This window comes from Bubalus kerabau, chromosome 3 (genome assembly GCF_029407905.1).
Source record: "Bubalus kerabau isolate K-KA32 ecotype Philippines breed swamp buffalo chromosome 3, PCC_UOA_SB_1v2, whole genome shotgun sequence".
NCBI classification, from domain to species: Eukaryota; Metazoa; Chordata; class Mammalia; order Artiodactyla; family Bovidae; genus Bubalus; species Bubalus kerabau.
In genome coordinates this window covers 78,635,721-78,661,814 of record NC_073626.1, presented here as the reverse complement: position 1 = coordinate 78,661,814, position 26,094 = coordinate 78,635,721, and the positions used below count along the sequence as shown (strand labels likewise).

Here is a 26,094-nt window from a genome sequence, read left to right as displayed (position 1 = left end):
TCAGATTTTTACTTAAAAAAACTAAAAGAAATGTTCTGAATCTTTGTCTATAGGAGAGTTGTCTAAGCTCAAAATGGAATAAATCACAAAAATAATATGTACTGAGAAATGTGACTATTTAAAATTTTTACATACCAAACCCCCAAATGAACCAAATTAAAAGGTGACAAACACACTGTGAAAAAATATTTGAATTAAATATGATAAAGGGCAGAGCTCATTAAAAACACACAACCTAATAAATAAAGGAAATAAGTAGATGACAGAAGAACAAATGGTTTCTAAACATCTGAAGAACTATATGACCTATTTAACAATCAAAGGAATGCAAATTAAAATATAGCTTTTGTCTAACAATAATCTTAAAAATAAGATTGTTCTAATCAATGAGGGTGTGACGAGACAGACCTACACTGCTGTAAATTGGTATTAATACAGCTTCTTAGAAAGCAATATGGCAATATATTTTAACAATATTAAAAATTTTAATAAGTTATGAACAAGTCAATTGAACCCAAATAATAAAAGAAAATACAGAAAAGTCTACACCTGAAGATACTTGCTGTACAAAACCTGAAAACAATTTAAATGCCCAGTCAAGTGAAAACAGATAAGTAGAATCATAGTATTTCACTTAGTATTTTTCAGCCATGAAAATGCTTATAGAGAATTTTTAAAGATAGGGAAAACTGCTTATGTTATGTTAAATACAAAGAAAAACCCTAAAATGCAGATATAGTATAGCTCAACTATATAAAACAGTATAAACAAAGGGAGAAAAAAGTTAAATGTTAACAGTGGTTAAATCCTTTCTTTATGGGATTGTTTATTCTTTCTCTTTACCAAAATCTCTGTAATCAGCATCTATTATGTTTATAATCAGAAGGAAAAGTTTTCTTTTTCTAAAATGGAAAATCAAGGTATACACCAGATTATAGCAAATTACATACTTCACTTATTTCTATTTCACCTACAAGTGGGTAATAACACAAAGAGATGGAAATTGAGGCCAAAACTTAACTGGTATTTAAAACTGCCTTCAAGTTAGAAATTAAAGCAGAAAAACTTAAGAATAAATCACAAACTTAAAACCTGACTGATTAAAGATATGAGTCCCTTACGTAATTTTTATGCACAAAAGTACACAAACAGTTATTTGATCATTTTCCCTCTAAAGAATCTGGATCATTAATAAAGTAATATGTGATATACATTAAAAAATTTTTCCCCTGTAGTACCATACCTCAAGGATTCTGAAAGAAGCATTGCTACCAGGAAACAATTCAGTCTTCAGAGGTCTTTCTCTGTATTCTTCAGAGTCCAATTTAGAAAAGTCAGATCCTGCTTTGCTTTGACCATCTGATGAGCCAGAACTTTCTTTATAATGATTTTTTTCTTCAGGCATAGTAGGGCAGTGCATTTTTGAGAAAAAACTTTCGGCATTAATTTTTACATGATTCCATGATAACTCTTTCACCTTCTCTTCAGTTTTCTGACCAACTGGAAGAATTTCAGGAAATTCCCTCAATAGCCAATTACGATCTTTGAAAAACTTATTCTTATGAATCTTGTAAAACGTGTCCCAATATTTACTGGCTTCACTCTCATACTTAACTAAAATAAAGAGGAAAAAAAAGATTTATTTTATTATAAATTATATGTAACATTAGTTATTATTTTAATAACTATATTAAAGTCGCTCAGTCGTGACTGACTCTTGGTGGCCCCATGGACTGTGACCCACCAGGCTCCTTTGTCTATGGAATTTTCCAGGCAAGAATAGTGGAGTGGGTTGCCATTTCCCCAGGGGATCTTCCTGACCCAGGGATCGAATCTGTGTCTCTTGCATCTCCTGCACTGGCAGGTGGATTCTTTACCACTAGCGCCACCTGGGAAGCATTTAATAATTAAATACTATTGAATATATTACATATACTATTCATTTATAACAATTATATTTACTATTGAATAATATTACAGTAATTTTTACTTATCTGATTTTTTTTTAAACCTCTTAAAGGTTAAAACTACAGAGTATTAATCCTCTCAAAATGTGTCAATGTGTCGGGTATTTGGGCTTTTCCTGGTAAATTTGCTTCTGTCTCAATTGTTTAGCTGATAAATTTTTGTGAGGAATATAATAATTGCAAACTACTTTCTACAGTAATCTTGAAATCTTAATAATCACATTTAAAAAATCACATTTTTATCAATAACGCTGTAAGTATCTTTATTTTCTTGGAGAAATGATAACCTTATTTTTTATGTTGCTATAAATGTAGTTTCAACATAACAAATGTCTGTGCAAACTGGTAATCAAACAGGAAACTGTGAAATAATAAATGATGTAATCTTGAGCTAGAATGGTGCACTGAAATAATCTACTCCAACCTCCTTGTTTTGCATTTGAAGTAAGGACACACAGAGAGATGAACCCACTTGTCTGGGTGCTGGAGCCCTGTCATAGTAGAACCAGGACCACACGTCCTGACTCCTGCGGTTTAGGGGCCATCCCACAACTCCATTCTTCAGCCACCTCCAGAGCATCTCTTCATATTGATATCTCCTAATATGAAGCCTTAAAGAGAATTTCTGATGCAATTTAAAAGCAGATATGCATTTTGTGATGTCATTCCTTAGATTAACCCTGGGTCCCAGCATCAGGGTCAGGTCAACATTCTCAGACCTTCCAGAAATTCTTAGCTTTCTGCCTCTTTCTATCTGTATGTTAAATTAACATAATCACTAATTCGCTTACTTTCTCACACACTCATTCAAGAAACATTTCTTGGATACTATTATGTACCAGACCTAAACCCTGGCTTAAGAATTACTTTCAATCAGTGCAGCAGCCGTGAAATTAAAAGACGCCTGCTCCTTGGAAGAAAAGCTATGACCAACCTAGACAGTATATTAAAAAGCAGAGACATTACTTTGCCAACAAAGGTCTGTCTAAAGCTATGGTTTTTCTAGTAGTCACATATGAATGTGAGAGCTGGACCATAAAAAAAGGTGAGCACTGAAGAATTGATGCTTTTGAACTGTGGTATTGGGGAAGACTTTTGAGAGTCCCCTGGACTGCAAGGAGATCAAACCACTCAATTCTAAAGGAAATCAGTCCTGAATATTCATTGGAAGGACTGATGCTGAAGCGGAAACTCCAATCCTTTGGCCACTTGATACAAAGAACTGACTCATTGGAAAAGACCCTGATGCTGGGAAAGACTGAAGGCAGGAGGAGAAGGGGATGACGGAGGATGAGATGGTTGGATGGCATCACCGACTCAATGGACATGAGTTTGAGCAAGCTCCAGGAGTTGGTGATGGTCAGGGAAGCCTGGCATGCTGCAGTCCACAGGGCTGCAGAGTTGGACATGACTGAGCAACTGAACTGAACTGAGACACATGACATTTTTAAAGTGCTTTCAAAAATTTTAAAAAATGTTCCGTTGTTGTAGAATAATTTCCAAGACTTAATGTTATGCGAGAAAGCAAAATGTAGAACAGTATGTATATGATGCTATTTTTTAGGGGAAAAAAAAACTATTTTTTAGGAAAAAAAAGGAGGAAAAACACATGTGTTACATGAACAGAAGTCTTTGGGCAGGATAATCACATAATTAGTCATACTGGTTGCCTCTCAAGAGTAGAACTGAGTGGTTGGGGACTAGGGTTTCAGAGAGAATTTTCATTTGAATTTTGATCCATTTAAATTTTGATTATCTATTCTCAACACCCCCCCAAAAATTAAACTAAAACTAAAAACAACAGACTCTTTTCTTTCATAATTTTAAAGAAGCTCCTATCCTGAGAACAAGCAGTTGTCTACAGTCAGTTTTGTCTTTGTTACAGAACCCTGTCCTGAAACCCTTATAGTTTTCCTTTTCTTTCCACTTTTATCTTTATGGCCTTGTACCATGGATCTCCACCCATTTAGCCACAAGACTTCCTTCCCATCAAGGCTGAATTGTATCTGGCAGCAGGACTGCTTGAAAGACAGAAACTCCTATCTTTATTTAAGGTCTGAGAAATGAAAGTAGATCTCTGTAACAAAAGAATTATGTGATGTTAAAGTCCAAAACATGCTCGCTCACATCTGTACTAATGGGTGGTGGTGGTGGTTTAGTTGCTAAGCCGTGTCCGAATAATGGGAGGAAGGCTATTTATGGTTAATCTAAAATTGTTGTATATTTTAAAAATAGTTCTATCTCAACTCAAAAAAATTGGGAGTGTGCCTGTTATACTGTGTAAGAAAACAAAACAACATTCTGAAAATCAGACTCAGGAGGAATTAGGAAACTGTCAAATTTCCCCAGTCTTCTCATACCTTCTCTTCTTCCTTTTATCTTAAAAACTCTCTTTGTAACTCACTCTGTGCTGGTAAAAGATTCTTCTGTTTAATAAAAAGCGACCCACTTAAGACGATCTATATTTAGTCAAATCTCTAGTATCTGAGTTTCCAATACCAAGCTACTTTTGAAGTGAGTTTGAACCTATTAGTAACTAGAATGTTAACACTACAAGTGATTAATTTGTGGCATTATCCCCCTTAGAATTAACTGGCAGAGGAAGAGACAGACAGAAGGGGAGTAACTTGAAAGAAAAGATGTTCCTAGCAGTATTACTTATTATAAGAAAAAATGGGAAATAACTCAAACAGCCTCAACTTTGGAATGATCAAGCAAACCATGCACGGCAAAACAGAGTAATCTTATGCAGCAACTGAAATTTAAAGGATAATAATATTAAGAGAAAAACCTCACACAGAATGGTCTGCATCTTTAAAATTGCACTGACTACAATTTTAAAATTTGTATTCATTTATAACTATAAGATGGAAATCTGGAGTGTTAAATTGTTAAAATAATTTAACAATTATTAGGTAGTTCTTCTTTGGCAAAGGTTTTGTTTTTTTTTTTTTTTTGGCTTTTTAAATTGGAGTACAGTTGCTTTACTGCTGTGTCAGTTTCAGTTGTATAGCAAAGTCAATCAGCCATATGTATACATATATGCCCTCTCTTTTGGATTTCCTTTCCATTTAGGTCACTACAGAACCCTGAGTAGAGTTCCCTGTGCTATACAGTAGGTTCTCATTCATTATCTATTTTATGCATAATGGTATATATACATCAATCCCAACCTCTCAGTTCATCCCATGCCCCCCGCCCTTTCCTGCGTGGTACCCATATGTCTGTTCCCTATGTCTGTGTCTCCATTTCTGCTTTGCAAGTAAAATTACGTATACCATTTTCTAGATTCCACATATATGCATTAATATATGATATTTTTCTCTTTCTGACTTACTTCACTGTGTATGTCAGTCTCTAGGTATATCTATGTCTCTACATATGACACAATTTCATTCCTTTTTATGGCTGAGTAATATCTGCAAAGTTTTATCTGCATCTTATACAAAGATAAAGAATCTTGGTTGAATTCTTCATTCTACTTTCCTAAAAGATATCTCTATGTTCAAGTTCTAAAAAGTCTATGTACTTTCCTATTAAATCCCATGAATTTATGGAGAGCATTAACAAATGGCACCCCACTCCAGTATTCTTGACTGGAGAATCCCATGGACAGAGGAGCCTGAGGGGGCTACAGGCCGTGGGGTCACACAGAGTTGGACACGACTTAGCGACTAAACAACAAACATTATAGTTCTACAAACTGCAAAATCTTGGATCAGACTGCTGTCATAAATATGAGCTTGTCCTACTGTTTAATTTCTACAGTTTATCATGAAAATAAACCTGCAGTGAGGTGACTAGAATCTGGTTCAGATACTAAATATATCAAGCACCTAAATTCAACCCGAGCTTATCCAATCTTTAAAAAGGATCTGATTACTACTAAAATATGATGGTCACAGTCTGCTAATATATACACTTTCAAGCTTTTTCAAGTATTTCCCACTCAGGAATTAGGAGAAAATAAACAAACAATCACATAAATCATTGTACCAATAACAGCAGCATTAAAAATAGCAACAATAGTATATACTGAGTGTTTATTTTCTGCCAGGCACTATGTCAAATGCCTTACTTGGATTTTTTTTCCCCATTTAATCCTAACAATACCTCTCAGACATACATATTATTATAGACAAAGAAGTTCAAGGTTAGAGGGGATAAAAAATTTGCCCAAGGTCATCCACCAGAGCTAGGACCTGAACTAAGTCTATCAGACTTAATGCTGTTAACCATTATATTGCCTTCTAACACAAAATCAAGATTAACCTCCTCCAAAATACCTCTGAAAATAATCTGTTTTCCTGATTTTGTACTTTCCTCTTATTATGAAGCATCAAGTTGAAATTAAAACCTCAGTATGACTTATAATCAGTATAACAGAACAGTAAAAATAATGCTGATTGGAGTGAACCTACATAAAGGCAGATCAGAAATATAGAATTAATTAAACTCCATTTGAATTATATAAACAATAAACTATGCAAGGCTGCATAATGAAATTATGATGAGCAATGGGAACATAAAATGTTCTATGAGAATAGATGGGCTTGTGGGACAGCAACAAAACAGAAACAAAACAGAATGGGCTGGGATAAAGGCTACTGGACTGGAACTGGGTTTTGGGGGTTTCTTTTTTTTTTTTTTTTTGCGTTTTCAAGTTGTGCTTTCAGCAGTACCTTCAATCAATGCTGACAATTCCACAGTTCCCAGCAATGTATAACAGCTTCTGAGACCCCAAGGAAGCTCAATCAAACTCATAATTATGGCTGTGAGACAAGGTAAACACATCCAACGTTTAATTTAATTTTGTGAACTGCAAGAGTATCTGTGGTATCAGGGGAACTGGATGAGCAACTTTTCTGACCATGAGAGAAAAGTTTAGTTTAAACCTCTGTTTCACTCACGGTAAATCCAATAATGATAAAAGAATACAATGTGGAGAAATCAGCCCTGTCTATATCTTGTCCAGCTGACTTTCTAAACAGGTATATCAATTTTTCCTGGAGGAGAAAAATTTCCCTTTACTTTCCTAGGTTACCAACTCAGAGTTAATTGCTCTATGCCAACGGCGATAAAAGGGGTGTAGTGATCTGTGTAACCACAGTCAGATGAAACAACTTCTCAATTATTCATTTATTAAATTCAATACTGCTGAGGGGAAGAAAGACTATGACACACTACCCATACTTAAATATTCAGAATTCACTCTGAATCACACTGAATATCACAACTAAAAAACTGAATTAAACCACCTATGTATCTGACATATTAGTACAAATTATGAAAATTTATTCTAAGTTGCAATGTAACAAAAGTCATTTTAAAGCTGTTTTTGTACAGCAACTACACAAACACCTAAGCTCTCAAAGTTGGAAATTTCCACATGTCATTGATAAAGTTAATTGTCTAACAAAATAAAACTCCTAAAGTTATGAAATTTAAAGTCCGAGCACAGTATGAAATTAACAACCAAAGCTGACCTATAAACAAGTACTCTAAATTTATCAGCACACAAAACTTTAAGCTACTCTATTTTTTTCTCACACAGGACACTCTCAAGTGGCAAGGTATTCACAAAGGAAGGTATAGTGGGATTCTTTTACTATTTTTCTTGACATAGGTAACTCACCCTAGGTAGGTAGTTATTTACAAGGGTATTTTAAAGTAAAAATAGCAGCTGCATTTGTTATTAAGTTTAAAAAACCCATTACATTTGCAAAATTACCAGCTGAGATATAACACACTGGAAATGTTTTTAGGAAATTAAAAACATAATCATATTAACTCAAAAACTGCCAAATGTATCTTTCTCATTTCTCTGAATTAATCTGCTTTAAAAAGAAATCTGAGCTATTATAAAATTTAAAATAAATTACCAAAAGGAAATGTGGAACCACAAATCATTAATCTGAGCATCTAATTGAAAGAAACATTGCTAATGATAGCCTAGATGCTTTATGTTTTAATCACAGGAATGAAAATGTCCACCACTGTACAGCAAAAGACTGTCTCACTTGTGACAGATAAGTTCTTACTTTCAGAATTGTGAGGGTGTTTCCGGACTTCAGTTCTCACCAACAGCTGAGACAATAGATGAGAAATGGGAAATGGGAGTGACAGGAGAGACTGACACACAGAGACCAAAAGGAAGGTGCCAGAGAGCTGGTCAGCATGGGAGAACAACCAGTACCCCCTCCTAGTGGCATTAAAATGAGTAAGGTAAAATCAACACACAAGGCTCATGCTATATACTATTCTGTAAGTGGAATACTTTGCGATGAGAGAAAATTGGCTTTTTCAAAGATTTAGGACCCTCCTGGATAAGAAGAGATGGTAGGGACTTCCCTGGTGGTCCAGTGGCTAAGACTCTGTGCTCCCAATGCAGGGGGCCTGGGTTTGATCTCTGGTTGGGAAATAAGATCCCACATGCCACAACTACGAACCCATGCAGCCAAACAAATAAAAATAAATATATATAAAAAAGAGAGAGACAGTGGTTAACAGGGGCAGTGGGAGAAGAACCGGGTCATAGCTTCCTTTGGGTTTTCACAACATTTGGGAATACAGCTTTTAAATGGATCTCTTCACCTTGACCTATATTCATCAGAGACATTAAATATCCAATTAGGAGCCTCACCAAGGGCTTCTGCAGACCTGCAGGTTGATGATCCCTGGTGGAGACTGGAGTGGGGGGTTGGTATGTATCTGGTCTCACTGTAACGTCCTGTCACTCAACATGGTTCCTCAGGACAGAAGTTTTCTTTCTTTCTTCGCCACGCTCAGCAGTTGCCTTGGTTGCTGCTCTGTGCAACCTTGCTTAAGTGTGATGTAATGGTCACCCTCATTGTGGGTTCCTCTCCTTGTAGTGGTTCTCTGACATGTATAAAGTCCACTGCACTGAGTAGTGTTATGGGGGTAGGGACTCAACAGAAGCCTCGATCACTGGGAGGCATTTTTAAATGAATTCTTTTGTTCTGTGTCTCCACAGCAGCCAGAAAACTTGCTCAGAAAGAGACTGGACATGCTAATACGCAAACCAAACGCTTCAAAGGAGTATCATCAGTTCTCTCCAGCTTGCTTTTCCTGCTTCTATAGAGAAGGGCCAGTCACCACCTTTCTATTTCAGTCACATTATGGTTCTGTGGGAACTGTCATTTTCCTTTACTGCGGTTTCCAAGGCCTGAAAATAACCTCCTCATTAGCTTCACTCAAGTTCATTGTTAACATAAATAGGCCAAAATAGGCAGCCACATATAGAGCACTTTAAGGGAACATTATCAGCACTGCTCATCTATTTATGTTCTAAACAGAAATATTCAAAAGAGCATGAAAAAAAAATCCTTGGTTTTTCATATTCTCAGGAAATAAACTATGGATAATTTTTAACTTCCTGGAAAAGAATTAAGATGACTGATATCTTTTAATTCTGTTTAGGCTTGATTCTCTCTGTCATATCCAGGTGGCCACTAGCAGAAGCTTGAGTAATGTGGAAAATATGTCTGTGCAGCTGCTGGCAAAGAAGCAAAATTATACTTCCTCAGAAACAGTGTGACAGAGTTCCTGCAAAGGAATGCAATGTTGGCTGATTTGTAAGCAGAATTGCCACTGGTATGCACTCTCAAATCCAACCCCAACACTCCCTGGCCACATCCCATTCTGGGACTGCATGGCTGGAGCTCATAAAAATAGAATGGTTCCACTGTGGATCAGGTGCTCTTCTTTCCTGTTCATCCTTCAGGACACATTCATGCTTACGGTAAGGAAGGAAAACTAGCTCTGAGGGACAGCAAATGATACCAGAGGATAAGATAGGGCCACACTGCCCCCTTCACTGGTAAAGGGCAGTTAATGAGGGCTGTTTCACTAGTTCAGTTTCAACAGCACCCTTTGCTTCAAACTTTAGCCTCAAGTGTAGACTAAAGTCACCAGAACAATAGTTAACTACCAGTGGGGTTAGTGATTTTTACTATACTTGGCTTGAACAGAGGAGGAATGCAAACATTTCTCCCTGGGGAATTTCAAGACCGCTGATGAATGTGGAAACAAAATTCTATCTCAGGGGTTGGCAAACTTTTTCTGTAAAGGGCCAGATAATAAGTAGTCTGTGTGGGCTATACAGAGTCTTTTCAACTATTCAACTCTTTAGATACACCTCTAAAGCAGCCATGGGCAATGTTAACAAATGAGTATGTGCTCCAATAAAACTTTATTTATAAAAACAGACAGTGGGCTGAATTTGGCCCATGGCCACAGTTTGCTGCCTCTTGTTCTAGCTAACAGGTACACTGATATTGCTACATGAGTGATTGAGAAATGATGGTGACCAGAACCAAGTTGTTCTGGAACAATTAATTTATGGTATTAGTAGCCAGAATAGTGGTGCTCTATGTGGAGTCTTAGGGGTTTAGGAAAGTAACTGGGACACAGCATGAGGAAGTTTCTGGATTACTGATAATTTTCTGTTTCTTAATAAGGGTATTGGGAAAATTCACTGATTTTTGTGAAAACTCATTTATCAGATCAGATCAGTCACTCAGTCGTGTCCGACTCTTTGTGACCCCATGAATCGCAGCATGCCAGGCCTCCCTGTCCATCACCAACTCCCGGAGTTCACTCAGACTCACGTCCATCGAGTCAGTGATGCCATCCAGCCATCTCATCCTCTGTCATCCCCTTCTTCTCCTGCCCCCAATCCCTCCCAGCATCAGAGTCTTTTCCAATGAGTCAACTCTTCGCATGAGGTGGCCAAAGTACTGCAGTTTCAGCTTCAGCATCATTCCTTCCAAAGAAATCCCAGGGCTGATCTCCTTCAGAATGGACTGGTTGGATCTCCTTGTTGTGTTAATTTCTGTGGGTATTTGGTATATCGATAAACTGTATTTTTTTTTTTAAGAAAACAAAACAACCTGTTTTAAAGGAGAAATCATTTTAAAAAAACAAGGCAGAAAATCCTCTCTAGAAGAGTGTAAGGGTTGGGCCAGCTGTCTGTGGGTTCCCAGCTACTCAGTGAGGACAGAGGCGAAATTTTTTTAGTGTCTTAAAAAAAAAAAAAAAAAGAAACTGGTTAAAAAAAACACATAACATTCACCATCCTAACCATTTTTAAGTAAACAGTCCAGCAGTGTTAAGTGTATTTACATTGCTGTGAAACAGATTCCCATAACTTTTTCATCCCGCAGATCCAAAACTCTATACTCACTAAACAACAACTCTGTTTCCCATTCTTCTAAGCCCTTGCTAACCACCATGCAACTTTCTGTTTCTATGAATCTGACTACTTTAGATACCTCATATTCAGTTCAGTTCATTTCAGTCGCTCAATCGTGTCCGACTATTTGTGACCCCATGAATCGCAGCACGCCACGCCTCCCTGTCCATCGCCAACTCCCAGAGTTCACTCAGACTCACGTCCATCGAGTCAACGATGCCACCCAGCCATCTCATCCTCTGTCGTCCCCTTCTCCTCCTGCCTCGAATCCCTCCCAGCATCAGAGTCTTTTCCAGTGAGTCAACTCTTCGCATAAGGTGGCCAAAGTACTCGAGTTTCAGCTTTAGCATCATTCCTTCCAAAGAAATCCCAGGGCTGATCTCCTTCAGAATGGACTGGCTGGACCTCCTTGCAGTCCAAGGGACTCTCAAGAGTCTTCTCCAACACCACAGTTCAAAAGCATCAATTCTTTGGTGCTCAGCTTTCTTCACAGTCCAACTCTCACATCCATACATGACCACAGGAAAAACCATAGCCTTGACTAGACAGACCTTTGTTGGCAAAGTAATGTCTCTGCTTTTCAATATGCTATCTAGGTTGGTCATAACTTTCCTTCCAAGGAGTAAGCATCTTTTAATTTCATGGCTGCAGTCACCATCTCCAGTGATTTTGGAGCCCAATAAAATAAAGTCTGACACTGTTTCCACTGTTTCCCCATCTATTTCCCATGAAGTGATGGGACCGGATGCCATGATCTTCGTTTTCTGAATGTTGAGCTTTAAGCCAACTTTTTCACTCTCCACTTTCACTTTCATCAAGAGGCTTTTTAGTTCTTCACTTTCTGCCATAAGGGTGGTGTCATCTGCATATCTGAGGTTATTGATATACCTCATATTAGTGGACTCATATAGTATTTGCCTTTTTTGTGACTGGCTTATTTCACCTAACATAGTGTCCTCAAAATTCGTCCAGATTATATGGCATGTGACAGGGATTCCATTTCTTTTTATGGCTGAATAATATTCCATATGAATAGACCACATTTTGTTTATCAATTTATCTGCTGGAATTTTGGGCTATTTCTACCTTTTGCCTACTGTGAATAGTGTTGCTATGAACAAAGGTATGCAAATATTCCTTCAAGACCTTTTGGGTATCTCTTTCAATTCTTTTGACTATATATCCAGAGGTGGGGCTGCCAGATCATATGGTAGTTCCATTTTTAATTTTTGGAGGAACTTCAATATTGTTTTCAGTAGAGGTTGTACCATTTTATAATTACACCAATAGTGCACAAGGGTTTCATTTCTCCACATCCTCACCCATACTTACTATTTTCTGGCTTGGTGATTACACAATAGGGCAATATTTTAGAGACCATTTTTGAAGGTTGGCAAGGCCTACCTAAATTAAACTCTAAATATCAAAGGCCTCCAAGAAAAATAACTTAAATCATTATTGAAACTTTGTGTTCATCTTAAAAGACCAGCAACATTTTGATATGACTTTACCTTCTTTGCTCAAAGTTTTTGAATTCATTGAATATTCCCAGCGGTTGAATGCACAATTGCATACTAAAAGATGCATAACAACAAGGAAATTTTTAAAATTGTGTTTTCCTATCTTGCTTGAAATGCCACCTTTACCTATCTCCCAGAGAAAGCAATAATATGACTACCAAAGGAGCAAGTACATATAGGGTGAGTACGTAATTTATTTCATTAACTTTGGTTTCACTACACTGGAATGACTGGGAATTCTCCTAAAGGAACAAGTAAATTAGCATAGGCAGAAGCTAAGAACAAATGGTGACGCAATTAGGAGGAAGAGAAACTAAGGTGTGAACTGAATCAGTGGGAGGTCAAACAGAAAAGCCAGTCTCCAGGAGCTACATATAGCTGCCTACCTTGCTCTTCCAAAAGGACTCGCACAGCTGAGTTTTCCTCTACTTTTTTTCTGGCTGCTTCTTCTTCTTCTTTTGACCATTGCATGTGATCCCTTTCAAAAAAATAAATATTATAAAACGTGTTTTATAACTGAAGAAGACAGAAAAAGAGTGCCAAGGGATACATCTTTCATTCTAGATTAGTCAAAGACAAAGGATACAAACAAATCCCATATCAAATGAATATATTTTGTGTCAGATGTTCCTTCTGACAGTGCTGGTATAATCCTGTAACTCCTACAGTTCTTCTGTTTAAATTTGGTTGTGTTGCAAGCCCCAGCCACCTTTTGGAAATGATTGCTGAAGTAATGTCCCAGGAGCACTATGATGGTTTCCTGTGTTTTATTCTAAAGCTTAATCTTTTTGTTAATTTATGTATTAGCATTCTTTAAAAGTTTTTTAATATTCCTTTTACACTTTTCTTATTAGCTGTCTTAATTTCTGTGTATGGATTTACTTATGTTTAAATGATAGACTACTTTACACAGCATATTAAAAGGTCATCCTTCTAAGATCTGGCACTTTCTAGAAATAAGTATTTTCAGGTTCATAATTTACTCTATATGAGAGAATATTATTTTCTGCTACCAAAATGCTTTTCTTGAAATATAAGTAACTTTATACAAAAAAGGTGATTTTTTGTTTTGTTTTCAAAATCTGCATTTCTTTTTTTTTGTAATAGGTAAGACTATAAGTAGTAAGTGATACAGTTTCCTGGAATAAACCACTTTTCTAAACAATAAAATTACATATGCAAAATTCAAGTCTGTTGCAGTGGTATAGGAGTAATGAGTCTCAGGACTAAGGTGGTGGTAATGGAAAACAGAAAGGAAGAGTAGAGGGAGTTGATCTGGAGATTAACTAGATATTGAGGGGAGAGAAGACTGAGAGTCAGGAATGATCCTAAGGTATTAAAACTGAGTACTGAGGAAAGTGGGGGCAACAATGACAGAATAAGGGGTTGCTTTGGGTGGAATGATGACAAGCTTGGTACTATTTTAAGTCATGCTTATGCAATCAGATATGACAGGGTATATTCTAGTGACCTGGTTATAAATACACCAGTGAAAGGTGAGAAATTACTTATTAGATGAATCAGAACCAATATACTGAAGTTCCTAGGAAAAGTATATGATAATGTAAAAATCAGAGTTTCACAGATGTTATTTAAAAAACCCAATTATTTACAAACCAAATAATCACTAAACAGCTTTATCACTTGCTTTAATGAATGAGATTGAAACAAATTTTTCCTTTGACTTATTTTAATATATGTGAGCAATCACATATATAACTTGGACTTGATAAGTACATTTTATATTCTGTACATAAAAATTACAGAGAATATTATTAGATGACAGTTATAACATTAAAGGCAAGAAATCATTTGTTGAAAAAAATAGTATTATTAAAGCTGGGGATAAGTTTCTCATCTATAAATTTCTAAAAATATATAAGAAGGCAAATAGAACAGTCCATTTTCCTGTTAAAAAAATCAAGCTCTGAGACAAAGAGAATATATGTGGTTTTTAGCTTTACACATTTATTTTAAATTGTAAAACTTGCTTCTTCCTGAGTATTTAATAGATTCAGTTATTTCTTAAATTTCTCTAACTTCCTTACACTGTTTTTTATGTTGCTTCATTTTCTTAACTGCTAAGTGAGGAGAATATTATACCCTAAGCCCCAACAGAACAGATTTTCCACTATATAGTTACAGAATCCCCTCAGAAACCTATAAAATGTTTCTACTGTATTTATGGGGACTTCCTCCAGACCTGCTGCTTTATGGCTGTTCTTATATTAGAAGACTCTGATTCATGTATACCCAAGCCCAACAGACAGCAGTAAGAATCATTCAGGTTTATAATAAATACAATTATAATAGAATTTAAGCATAGAGACAGCTAACTAACAAACAAACTGAAAATAATCAGGTATTTAACAACCACCACCACCACCACCACAACTACAACTGAAGGAATAAAATGGTTTATACTGTTTGACTTGCAAATTATACTTCTGGGAATTTATTGTAATGAAGCCAATAAAACAGAAAAGTACCTGTACAACAGTATTCACTGGAATACCAAATGTAATAGCAAAAAATTGTAAACAACCTCAGTGATAGGATAATGGAAAAATTATTGTAACTCAAAGGAATATTATGTAGACATTTAAAATGATACATATGAAGATTATTTAAAAATATGGAAAAGTGTATATGAAATAGCATGAGGTTAAAATGCAGGTCCCCAAACTGTAAATGTATTATAATCACAACTACACACACACACACACACACACTGGGTAAAATAAAAACAATTATAGTAGAATTATGGAATTAAGAGTAACTGCCTTACAGCCTAGATGGGAGGAGTGTTTGGGGGAGAATGGATATATGTATACGTATGGCTGAGTTTCTTCACTGTTCACCTGAAACTATCACAACACTGTTAATTGGTTACATCCCAATACAAAATAAAAAGTTAAAAAAAAGAGTAACTGCCTTAAAATTTCCTTAATATTTTAAAGCTGCTTCAATTAGAGATAATTTAAAAAATATTTATAAAAAACTATACTGTATGTTTAAGATATATAACAATGGCCATTAAAACTTTACATTATCCTTTGGGAGAAAACCCGGCAATCTTTATAATAAAAAAGAATATATGTTTTCCTAAATAAGAGAATTGAGAAGAAAATATAAAATATATTGAGTATTTCTCCTGAAAACTTGAATTTGAGAAAAAAAAATCTTAAAAAGACAGGATTTTTAAAAAGAAAATTTTCACAACATGGCTAGTAGAATAAAATCATAATTTTGGAGTAGTCATAAGTCCTATGAGTTCAGTTCATATGTGTCTGTGTGTGTGCAATTTTATATTCCTTCTATATACATAGTACAAAGGCTTTAACTATGTGGATCACAACAAACTGCGGAAAATTCTTAAAGAGATGGGAATACCAGACCACCTGACCTGCCTCCTGGGAAATTTATATGCAGGTCAAGAAGAAACAGTTAGAACTGGACATGGAACAATGGATTGGTTCCAAATCGGAAAAGGAGTATGTCAAGCCTGTATATTGTCACCCTGCTTATTTAACTTATATGCAGAATGAATCACGTGAAATGATGGGCTGGATGAAGCACAAGCTGGAATCAAGATTGCTGGGAGAAATATCAATAACCTCAGATACACAGATGACACCACCCTTATGGCAGAAAGTGAAGAAGAACTAAAGAGCCTCATGATAAAAGTGAAAAAGGAGAATGAAAAAGTTGGCTTAAAACTCAACATTCAGAAAATGAAGATCATGGCATCTGGTCCCATCACTTCATGGCAAATAGATGGAGAAGCAATGGAAACAGTGACAGACTTTACTTTCTTGGGCTCTAAAATCACTGCAGATGGTAACTGCAGCCATGAAATTAAAAGATGCTTGCTCCTTGGAACAAAAGCAATAACCAACCTAGAGAGCATATTAAAAAGCAGAGACATTACTTTGCCAACAAAGGTCCATCTCTTCAAAGCTATGGTTTTTCCAGTAGTCATGTATGGATGTGAGAGTTGGACTATAAAGAAAGCTGAGTGCTGAAGAATTGATGCTTTTGAACTGTGGTGTTGGAGAAGACTCTTGAGAGTCCTTTGGCCTGCAAGGAGATTAAACCAGTCAATCCTAAAGGAAATCAACCTCGAATATTCATTGGAAGGACTGATGCTGAAGCGGAAACTCCAATACTTTGGCCACCTGATGTGAAGACTCACTGGAAAAGACCCTGATGCTGGAAAAGACTGAAGGTGGGAAGAGAAGGGGATGACAGAGGATGAGATGGTTGGATGGTTGGACTGACTCAATGGCCATGAGTCTGAGTAGGCTCCCTAAGTTGGTGATGGACAGGGAAGACTGGTGTGCTGCAATCCATCGGTTTGCAAAGAGCTGGACACGACTGAGCGGCTGAACTGAACTGATACATAGTACAAGTGATGGTTCCTTGCTTAGCTTTAAGTTGATGACAATAACAATCTAAATAATCGTGCATTTGGTTTGGTTTCAAAAAGTTAAAACACACACACACTCTCCACAGTCACTTAGCTTGGGTACTAATGTTTCTGAGGATCCTACTTATAGAAAACTCTGCTGAACGTGGTGCCACTTCCTATTATAATTTTTAACAATCAGTTAGATATAAAACAAAGTACCCAGTGTAAGCTATGCATATAAAATGTTTTGTCTTTGTCATTTACTGTGTATGTAAAAGTGTTATTACAGAATATAATTTAAAGATAAATTTAAGGAATGTATTAGGTACCTAGTGAAATTAAAAATAAAATATTCTAAAGTAAAAGGAAGAAATAAAGTTAAATAGTTTCAGCCTAAAACTATTTCAATAATCTTTAATTTCATAACAAAGTCATTTTTATTACATAGTCACAATTATAGTAACAGAAAAATCTGAAGTCTGACCTTTTGTTTAAATATCCTAATCAATTAATAATTCTTAATTTTTCAAGTTCCCTTCCTATATGTTTGGATACACACAAACACTTTTCTATAGAACTATAAAATCTTCATAATTATTAACAGGACTTAAAACTGTTGTATAGGATCTGTATTTTGGACCATGACAGAGTACCTAGAAATAGGCTTATCTTTCTGCCATAAACTATAATAAATCTGGATAAAATAGTATATGAAGCAACTCTTTTTAGGCACTGGACTACACTTCAGACAGCACAGGACTGTGATCCTTAAAAGAAGAGAAAGACAAAAGGTCATTCCCTAATTTACTCTGGCTTTCTGTCTAGGACATGTTCTAGACTGTAGTGCAGAGGGGACTCCAAGAAGAGCCTGGCTGTCTCACTGAGTGACAGCTTTGTGAGTTAAGAAGGCAGAAATCAGGGTTCAGAGCCACTGAGATGGTGAGGCTTTGTGTGGCGGAATACTGAAGAAGAGAGGGCTGGACAAAGAGGAGGGCTACTGAAGTCTGCACAGATTGTGCAGTGCGGTGCTTGGAGATGCTAGAGCTCTGGCTAAGCCAGAGACCATTCTGAACACCTTGGGTATTCAGTTAAGACCCCCAAAATGCCACGCTATAGAAATAAGAACCACATTAGATTCAGAACAGATTTAGAAAACAAACTTTTATGGTTACCGGGGGAGGGGGTGGGGGGAAACGGAGAAGGGATAAACTGGGACACTGACACGTACATACCACTGTATATAAAATAGATACCTAATAAGGACTGACTATACAGTACAGGGAACTCTATTCAATACTCTGTAATGACCTACATGGGAAAAGAACCTAAAAAAGAGTGGATATATGCATATGTATAACTGATTCACTTTGCAGTATACCTGAAACTAGCACAAAACTGTAAATCAATTATACTCCAATAAAAATTAAAAAAAGAAAAACGTCTGTCAATCTTGATTTATATATGCAGTGAGGATATCTTTCAAAATTTAAAAACAGAGATATCTTCAGGTATATAAAACTTGAGAGAATTTGTTACCAGCAGAATCTACACGACAAGAAATTTTTTCAGACTAAAGGAGAATGGTACCACATAGACACTGAGGTAGACTCAAGAGACCACAAGCGATAAATATGTGACTAAGTACAAAAGACAATATTTTAAAAAATTCTTTCTTAATTCCTCTTAAAAATTACTAACTATATACAGCAAAAATAATGAATTACAAAGTTTATGACATGTATAGAAGTAAAAGTATGTGTTAGTTGCTCAGCTGTGTCTGATTCTTTGCAACCCCAGGCACTGTAGCCCCCCAGGCTCCTCTGTCCATGAGATTCCTTCCCCAGGCAAGAATTCTGGAGTGGGTTTCCATTCCCTTCTCTAGGGGATCTTCCTGACCCAGGGATTGAACCCACATCTCTTGCATGGCAGGCAGATTCTTTACTGTCTGAGCCACTAGAGGGCTATAGCAGTAAACTATATAACCACAATAAAGCAAACTCTGAATGAATAAGTAGAAACACACTGCTGTAAGGTTTTTACATTTTACTGACATACAATGTTGTAAAAACATTAATTCTAAGTGGACTTGTATGAAGTTGAGGAAGCACACTGCAATGTCTAAAATTGTGGTTCTCCAAGTGTGATCCATTTTCAGGTAGTTCATTAAGTCAAAACTATTTTCATAATAATACTGTCATTTGCATTTTTCACTGTGCAACATTTGCACTGATGGTATAAAAGCAACGATGGGTAAAACTGCAACTGCCCAAGTATGAAACGAGGCAGTAGCACCAAAGTGTATAGATGATCTCTGATTTATGATGGTTCAATTCGTGATTTTTCAACTTTATGATGGTGCAAAAGTGATCTGCATTTAGTAGACATCGTACTTGGAATCGTGATCTTTTTCCGGGCTAATCATGGTGGTATAATACTGTCTCATGATGCTAGGCACTGGCAGTGACCTGCAGCTCCCAGTCAGCCATGTGATCACAAAGATGAACAATCAATACACTTAGAACCATTCTGTACAAATACAACCTTCTGTTTTTCACTTTCAGTACAGCCTTCAATATATTACACAAGATACTCAACAATTTATTAAAAAATATGTGTGGTATGAGATGATATTGCCCAATTGTAGGCTAATGTAAATGTGCTGAGCATGTTTAAGGTAGGACAGGCTAAATTTTGTTTGGTAGGTTAGATATATTAATTGGATTTTTGACTTACAATATTTTCAACTTATTTGTACATAACCCCATTGTAAGTCAAGGAAGATCTGTACTAGCAGTCATCAATTCTATACCACCAGCCAGGGGATGATAAAGAATGTACCAGTTTTTGTTTTAAAAAATTCAATTCACTGGAGAATGTGTTGGGAAGCATGCAAAAAGCTGCACACTGAAGACAGATGACTGACTTGTAGAAAAGCACTTGTACAATTGTTTGCATTGTGAACGGAATTAGGTGCTTTTTTCATGGAATGCTATTTTTACTTGAGAGAGCAACTGTAGACAAACTACAGCTATTCAGACTTGAGTATCTGGCATCTTAAAAGTAAATGAAATGAGCTTTAAGGGGAAAAAAATGACAGTATTTGCTGTCAAAGATAAATTTTGTGCTTTCAAACAAAAATTTGAATCTTGGAAAAACTGTGTCCACCGCCATGAGTTTGATAGCTTTCAATACTTAGAGATTTTTCCTGATAGGAATAATGGCGTATTAATAAATGTGATTTCTGATTATTAATGAAATGTGTCATATGGATCTACATAAAACAGGGAACTAAACTTTCCAAATTATCCATGTGAGATATTATAAAATGATACCTAGGTTTAAAAAAGATTCATTCAAAGTATAAGGTGCAACAATGGTTTATAATATAGCAGAATATCAAAAGTTCACTGATATGATTTCATATTCCATATTTGCAACTAAGAAACTGCTACTAAACTTATAAACTTATCATGCTTATAAACTTATCATAAAAGGCTATTATAAAACTCTTCTCCTTTACAAGTACATATTTGTGTGAGGCCAAATTTTCTTTATATAATTCAACCTAAACAGCATGATATAACAGACTGAATGAAGAAGCAGATATAAGAATCCAGCATTTTCCATTGTCAGATATTAAAGAAACTCTCAAATATTTAAAACAATGCCATTCCTTGAACTACATTTTTTGGGAACACACAAATATTTTCATTAAAATATGTAATTTATATGAACATATAATGAATTTATTATTGTTTTAAAATGAATTAATACTTTAAATGTTCAGTTTCAATCTCTAATATGGAACATATCAATATATACAGTCCACATAAATAAAAAGTTTTGGGGTCCTCAATGATTTATAGTGTACAGGGGTCCTAAGACCACAATGTTTGAAACCGTTGCTCTAAAATAACATCTAAAAAATAATTTTAAGATGTATAGTCAAAAAGTTAGTAGAGAAAAATAAAAGAACAGATGAGTCAAAAAATAAACAGAAATATAACCAAATTGTATTAACTTACAAAGCTACCAGGATTGTGTGTTACCTTAAATTTCTCGCTCTTTTTCTTTCATTTTTGGCATTATTTTAGTAGATCTAAAAAGGTATCAAATTGTTTTGATTTGTATTTCTTTTATTGTTGTATATTTTCCCATGTGTTCACATGTACTTCTTTCTGGGTCAACTTTCTATTTCTGTTGCCAATTTATCCACATAACAAAAGGTTTTCATGCTTTTCTAACAATATAACAAATACTCAAATGTTAATCTTGATATATAGCAGTGGAAAGTAATTTAGATTTTCTGTGTCTCTCAGTTTTAGTATTAGTAAAATAAGTGTAATAGTTCTCAAAACAGCATACAACTAAGATTAAAACAAAACAGCATACAACTTTGAAATTATAATTATCCTATTTCATCAAATCTAAGATACCATTATTTTCTGTACCAGTAGGAAAGAAAAAACACTTCCAATTACAATAGTAAGATGCTATCAATTTTAAGAAATATCCTGATTTTAGAGATGTAATTGGTGAAAAAATATCTTGGGTGGATAAAAGATAGCTGTTATAGATATATCAGACAATAACTGAATTAACTTCAATTAAATCTTTTCTACTACTGACACTAATTCTGAATCCTGGATTTCCACTTATCTTTTTGGCTGTAATAAACATTTAAATTGATTGTTTTTATTAATAGTTCAGTTTCTCACTTAGGAAGGTATGATCTACAAAAGATACACAAAAGAACCAGTGCCTTCTCATTTCTGCATAAATAGAGTCCACAGTTGCTGGAAAAAAAAATTCACTCCTCTCATTAAACATTTACTAACAACCTATATCTATTAGCCTGTGAACTGGGGATTTGAAGATGAAGATTTGGTATAACTCAGAATTGTTAACGATGAGGATTATTAAAGAACAAAGACTGTAAGATAGACAGTAAGATGGGAATAGGTATATGGGGGCATTCTTTTTAAAAAATCAAAATGCAAATAATACTAATGCTTATAAAGTTTTATCTCTACCCTATCTCTTATCCCCATGCCCATCCCTGAGATAAACACCATTATCAGTATGATGGGGACCTTTTCAGACATTTCTCTAAGCATTTAAAAACAAAGATATGAATATACATGTAGTAGACATATAGAAATTTCTTAATAAAAGTGAGGCCATACCAGAGATACCTTTCTGCAATTTGTTGCTGTTTAATGACATATCATAGCCAACTCTTGATATCAATACACATGGATCTTTCTTATTTTTATTAACTGCTACATTATTTTCCAATGTATGGATATAAACCATATTTTTAAAGGCCTTATTGAGATACAGTTGACATACAGTATATATTTAAAGTGTACGATTTGATAAGTTTGACAAATATAATCTTCATGAAACCATCACCACAACCTAGATAATGACTATTATCCACCACCCTCAAAAGTTTCCTTGTGCCCTTTTGTAACTCCTCTCTTCCACCCTTCTCCTTCTCATTACACCCATCTCCTGCTTCACCATCAACCACTGATCTGTCGTCTGCCTCTACAGATTAGTTTGCATTTTCTAGTCTAGTAAAAGTAAAGTACACATTCTTTATTTCTAGCTTCTTCCACTCAATGCCCTCCTCCAGGGGATCTGCCCAACCCAGAGATCGAACCCAGGTCTTCCACATTGCAGGCGATTCTTTACTGTCTATTACAATTTGTTTATCCATTTACCTATTGATGGATATTTATTTGCATTGTTTCCAAATTTGGTTATTACAAATAAAGCTGCTATGAACAATCATGTAAAAGTATCTGTATGGATATATGCTTTCTTTTCTCTTGGATAAATATCTAGGAATGGAATGGCTAAATCATATACAGGGTACCTGTTTAATTTTTAAAGAAGCTGCCAAGCTGTTTTCCAAAGTGATGGTATTATGTTCCCACAGCAGTGTATGAAAATTCCAGTTCCTCTACATCTTCACCAACAGTATTGGTACAGTATTTTGAATTTTAGTTATTCTAATGACAATGTAGTGGTATTTCACTGTGATTTTAACTTGCACTTCCCTAATGACTAATGGCAGAGAAGGCAATGGCACCCCACTCCAGTACTCTTGCCTGGAAAATCCCATGGATGGAGGAGCCTGGTGGGCTGCAGTCCATGGGGTCGCTAGAGTCAGACACAACTGAGCGACTTCACTTTCACTTTTCACTTTCATGCATTGGAGAAGGAAATGGCAACCAACTCCAGTGTTCTTGCCTGGAGAATCCCAGGGACGGGGGAGCCTGGTGGGCTGCCATCTATGGGGTCGCACAGAGTCGGACACGACTGAAGCGACTTAGCAGCAGTAGCAATGACTAATGGTGTTTGAGTATCTTTTCATATGCTTGTTACCTGTGTATGTTCTTAGGTATAGTGTCTGTTAAATATTTTGCCCATTTTTATAAGGTTGTTTGTTTACTGAATTTTGAGGGCTTTTTATATATTCTATTAGTCATAAAATGAACAAACTATTGATATATGCAACAACATGTATAAATCTACAAACATTATCCCTAGTAAAAGAGGCCAGACAAAAAAAAAGAGCATATATTGTGATTCCCTCTACATAAAATACTGGAAAATGCAAACTAATCCATAATGCATGCTATGTTCTTTCTCCTTCATTCCTTCTTTCCTTTCTGTTTTGTTGGCAGATAAATTCTCTTTTATCTTTCTCAGTAAGCTTCTGTTTGAAGGCTGGGTATTATGTATTTTCTGCACTTTTCTGGTAATCTGAGGGTGTCAGAGGTGGGGGAGAAGGGGAAACTCTACTGAGTAGTGGGCAGACTTTATGTGGGTCTGGGTCTGCTTTTTGCTTTTTTGAGATTAAGTTCTATGCTAGGTTTCACTTTACCTAGTTAGGATGTGCCCTATTCCTAAGCGGGGGATTCCCCTGGGCTTTGGACAGTTCCCTCAATTCAGCATGGAACTCTGGAAAATGGTGAGCCCCACGATTTCCCCTGCTCTGCTAAGACCTCAAATTCTTCTCTAATAGGTAAGAATATGTATTTTCAAGGATTTGTTCTCAACTTTTGCCTAGTGAGTTGCCTAGTGAGTTTAGTAATGATTTGTCAGCTGATCTTTCCGTAGTATTGCTTCTGAGGGATAGAGGTAGGGTTAGGAGCCACTCTGAGCCAAATACGAACCTACAGTTTCCTTCCTTGGTCACTAATTGTCCATGTTCCTGAACTCTTATAGTTGCTGTTGGTATAGTTTTTGCTTGTTTTTACTATTTCTTATTCATTTTGTTGGAGGAGAAATACTTCGGTTTTCAAATTCAACCAACTTCCTCTCCTGGAGGACTCAAGCTTACTCATGAAACAGACTAGAGCTCCTTTAGAGCAGTGATCATCTCCTACTCCTCTCCTGAGTACTCCTTAGAATCTAGCCCAGTGATGGGAACATGTGAATATTCACATTCAATTTAGTTATGTGACAATACAAGTGCTTACTGCTTCCTTATAAATTTTAGGGACCCCCCTGAAAAGTTCTTATACCCATAAACCAGGAATAGCATGGAATAAGAAATGATTTTTCCAAGTAACTATAAGTTGCTCAATATAGACAGATGTCTGAGCCAAGTCTCACGAGCAATCTGAATATAGTTTTATGTCAGTGGCTCCCAAATGGATAAATGTAATAAATATAATTAAAAGACTATAAGCAGAATATAAAATGGTTTAGTCCCTGTGGAAAAGTTTGGTCGTTCCTCAAAATTTAAATACAGAATTTCCACACAACCCCACAATTCCATTCCTAGGTATTTATCTCTAAGACTTGAAAACAAAGACTCAAACAAGTACATGTACACACATGTTCACAGCAGCTCTATTTACAAAAGCCAAAAGGTAGAAACAACTTAAACGCCCATCAGTAAATGAATGGATAAACCAATTGTGGTGTATGTGGAATATTATTCTGTCATAAAAAGGAATGAGGTACTAATACATGCTACAATATGGATGAACCTCCAAGACTTTATGCTAAGGGAAAGAAGCTGGACCCAAAAGACCACTTGTTATATGATCTCATTCATACGAAATATCCAGAAGAGGAAATTCCTAGAGACAAAACACAGATTGGTGGTTGCCAGGGGCTGAGAACTGTAGCGTAAGTATAAGCTGCTTAATGAATAAGGACTTTTACTTTAGAGTGATGGAAATGTTTTGTAACTAGATAGAGATGCTGGTTGCACAAAATCATGAATGTAATTTATGCCACTGAACTGTTCCCCTTAAAATGGTTAACTTTGTGTTACGTGAAATTCACTTAACTAAACTATTAATAATTAAGAACCTATGCTGCTGCTGCTGCTGCTAAGTCGCTTCAGTCGTGTCCGACTCTGTGTAACCCCATAGACAGCAGCCCACCAGGTTCCCCCGTCCCTGGGATTCTCCAGGCAAGAACACTGGAGTTGGTTGCCATTTCCTTCTCCAATGCATGAAAGTGAAAAGTGAAAGTGAAGTCACTCAGTTGTGTCTGACCCTCAGCGACCCCATGGGCTGCAGCCTACCAGGCTCCTCCGTCCATGGGATTTTCCAGGCAAGAGTACTGGAGTGGGGTGCCATTGCCTTCTCCGTAAGAACCTATAGGCAGATATAAATACTAGTTATACAAATTCTAGAATCTGGAGGGCAAATATTACTCAGGATATAGAAACTGAAGAAAAAGGGTTATTTTCATTTTGCCTCAAAAAAATTTTTAAAAGAGGTTCATATATATAAATAGTTCTTATTAACTAAATCAGAAGCTAGAGGAAAAAATAAACTGTACATAATTCTGAGCAACATCTCTGAGAGAAAATTGACATGTATTTTTTAAGAAAAATCTTAAAAGGATTTCCCTGGTGGTCCAGTGGCTAAAACTCCAAGCTCCCAGTGCAGAGGGGCCTGGGTTCGATCCCTGATTGGGGAACTATATCCCACATGCTGCGACTAA

General features: G+C 36.0%; 1 protein-coding gene and 1 long non-coding RNA gene across 5 annotated transcripts in view; one reads left to right on the top strand and one right to left on the bottom strand.

The window, feature by feature from the left end:
- METTL8 (methyltransferase 8, tRNA N3-cytidine) overlaps positions 1-26,094 on the bottom strand; it is a 165,407-nt gene that overhangs the window by 79,344 nt on the left and 59,969 nt on the right. For all 4 annotated transcript variants that reach the window (XM_055572253.1, XM_055572254.1, XM_055572255.1 and 1 more), the window contains 2 exons: positions 13,088-13,179; positions 1,244-1,614 (listed from right to left, as the gene is read on the bottom strand). In XM_055572253.1, the coding sequence (XP_055428228.1) occupies positions 1,244-1,614; positions 13,088-13,179 (463 nt within the window). The remainder of the gene's footprint in view (positions 1-1,243; positions 1,615-13,087; positions 13,180-26,094) is intronic.
- On the top strand, positions 6,676-9,337 carry LOC129646306 (uncharacterized). The gene is made up of 3 exons (XR_008711840.1): positions 6,676-6,751; positions 7,946-8,192; positions 8,962-9,337. It is a non-coding gene; the product is annotated as an uncharacterized LOC129646306 (long non-coding RNA).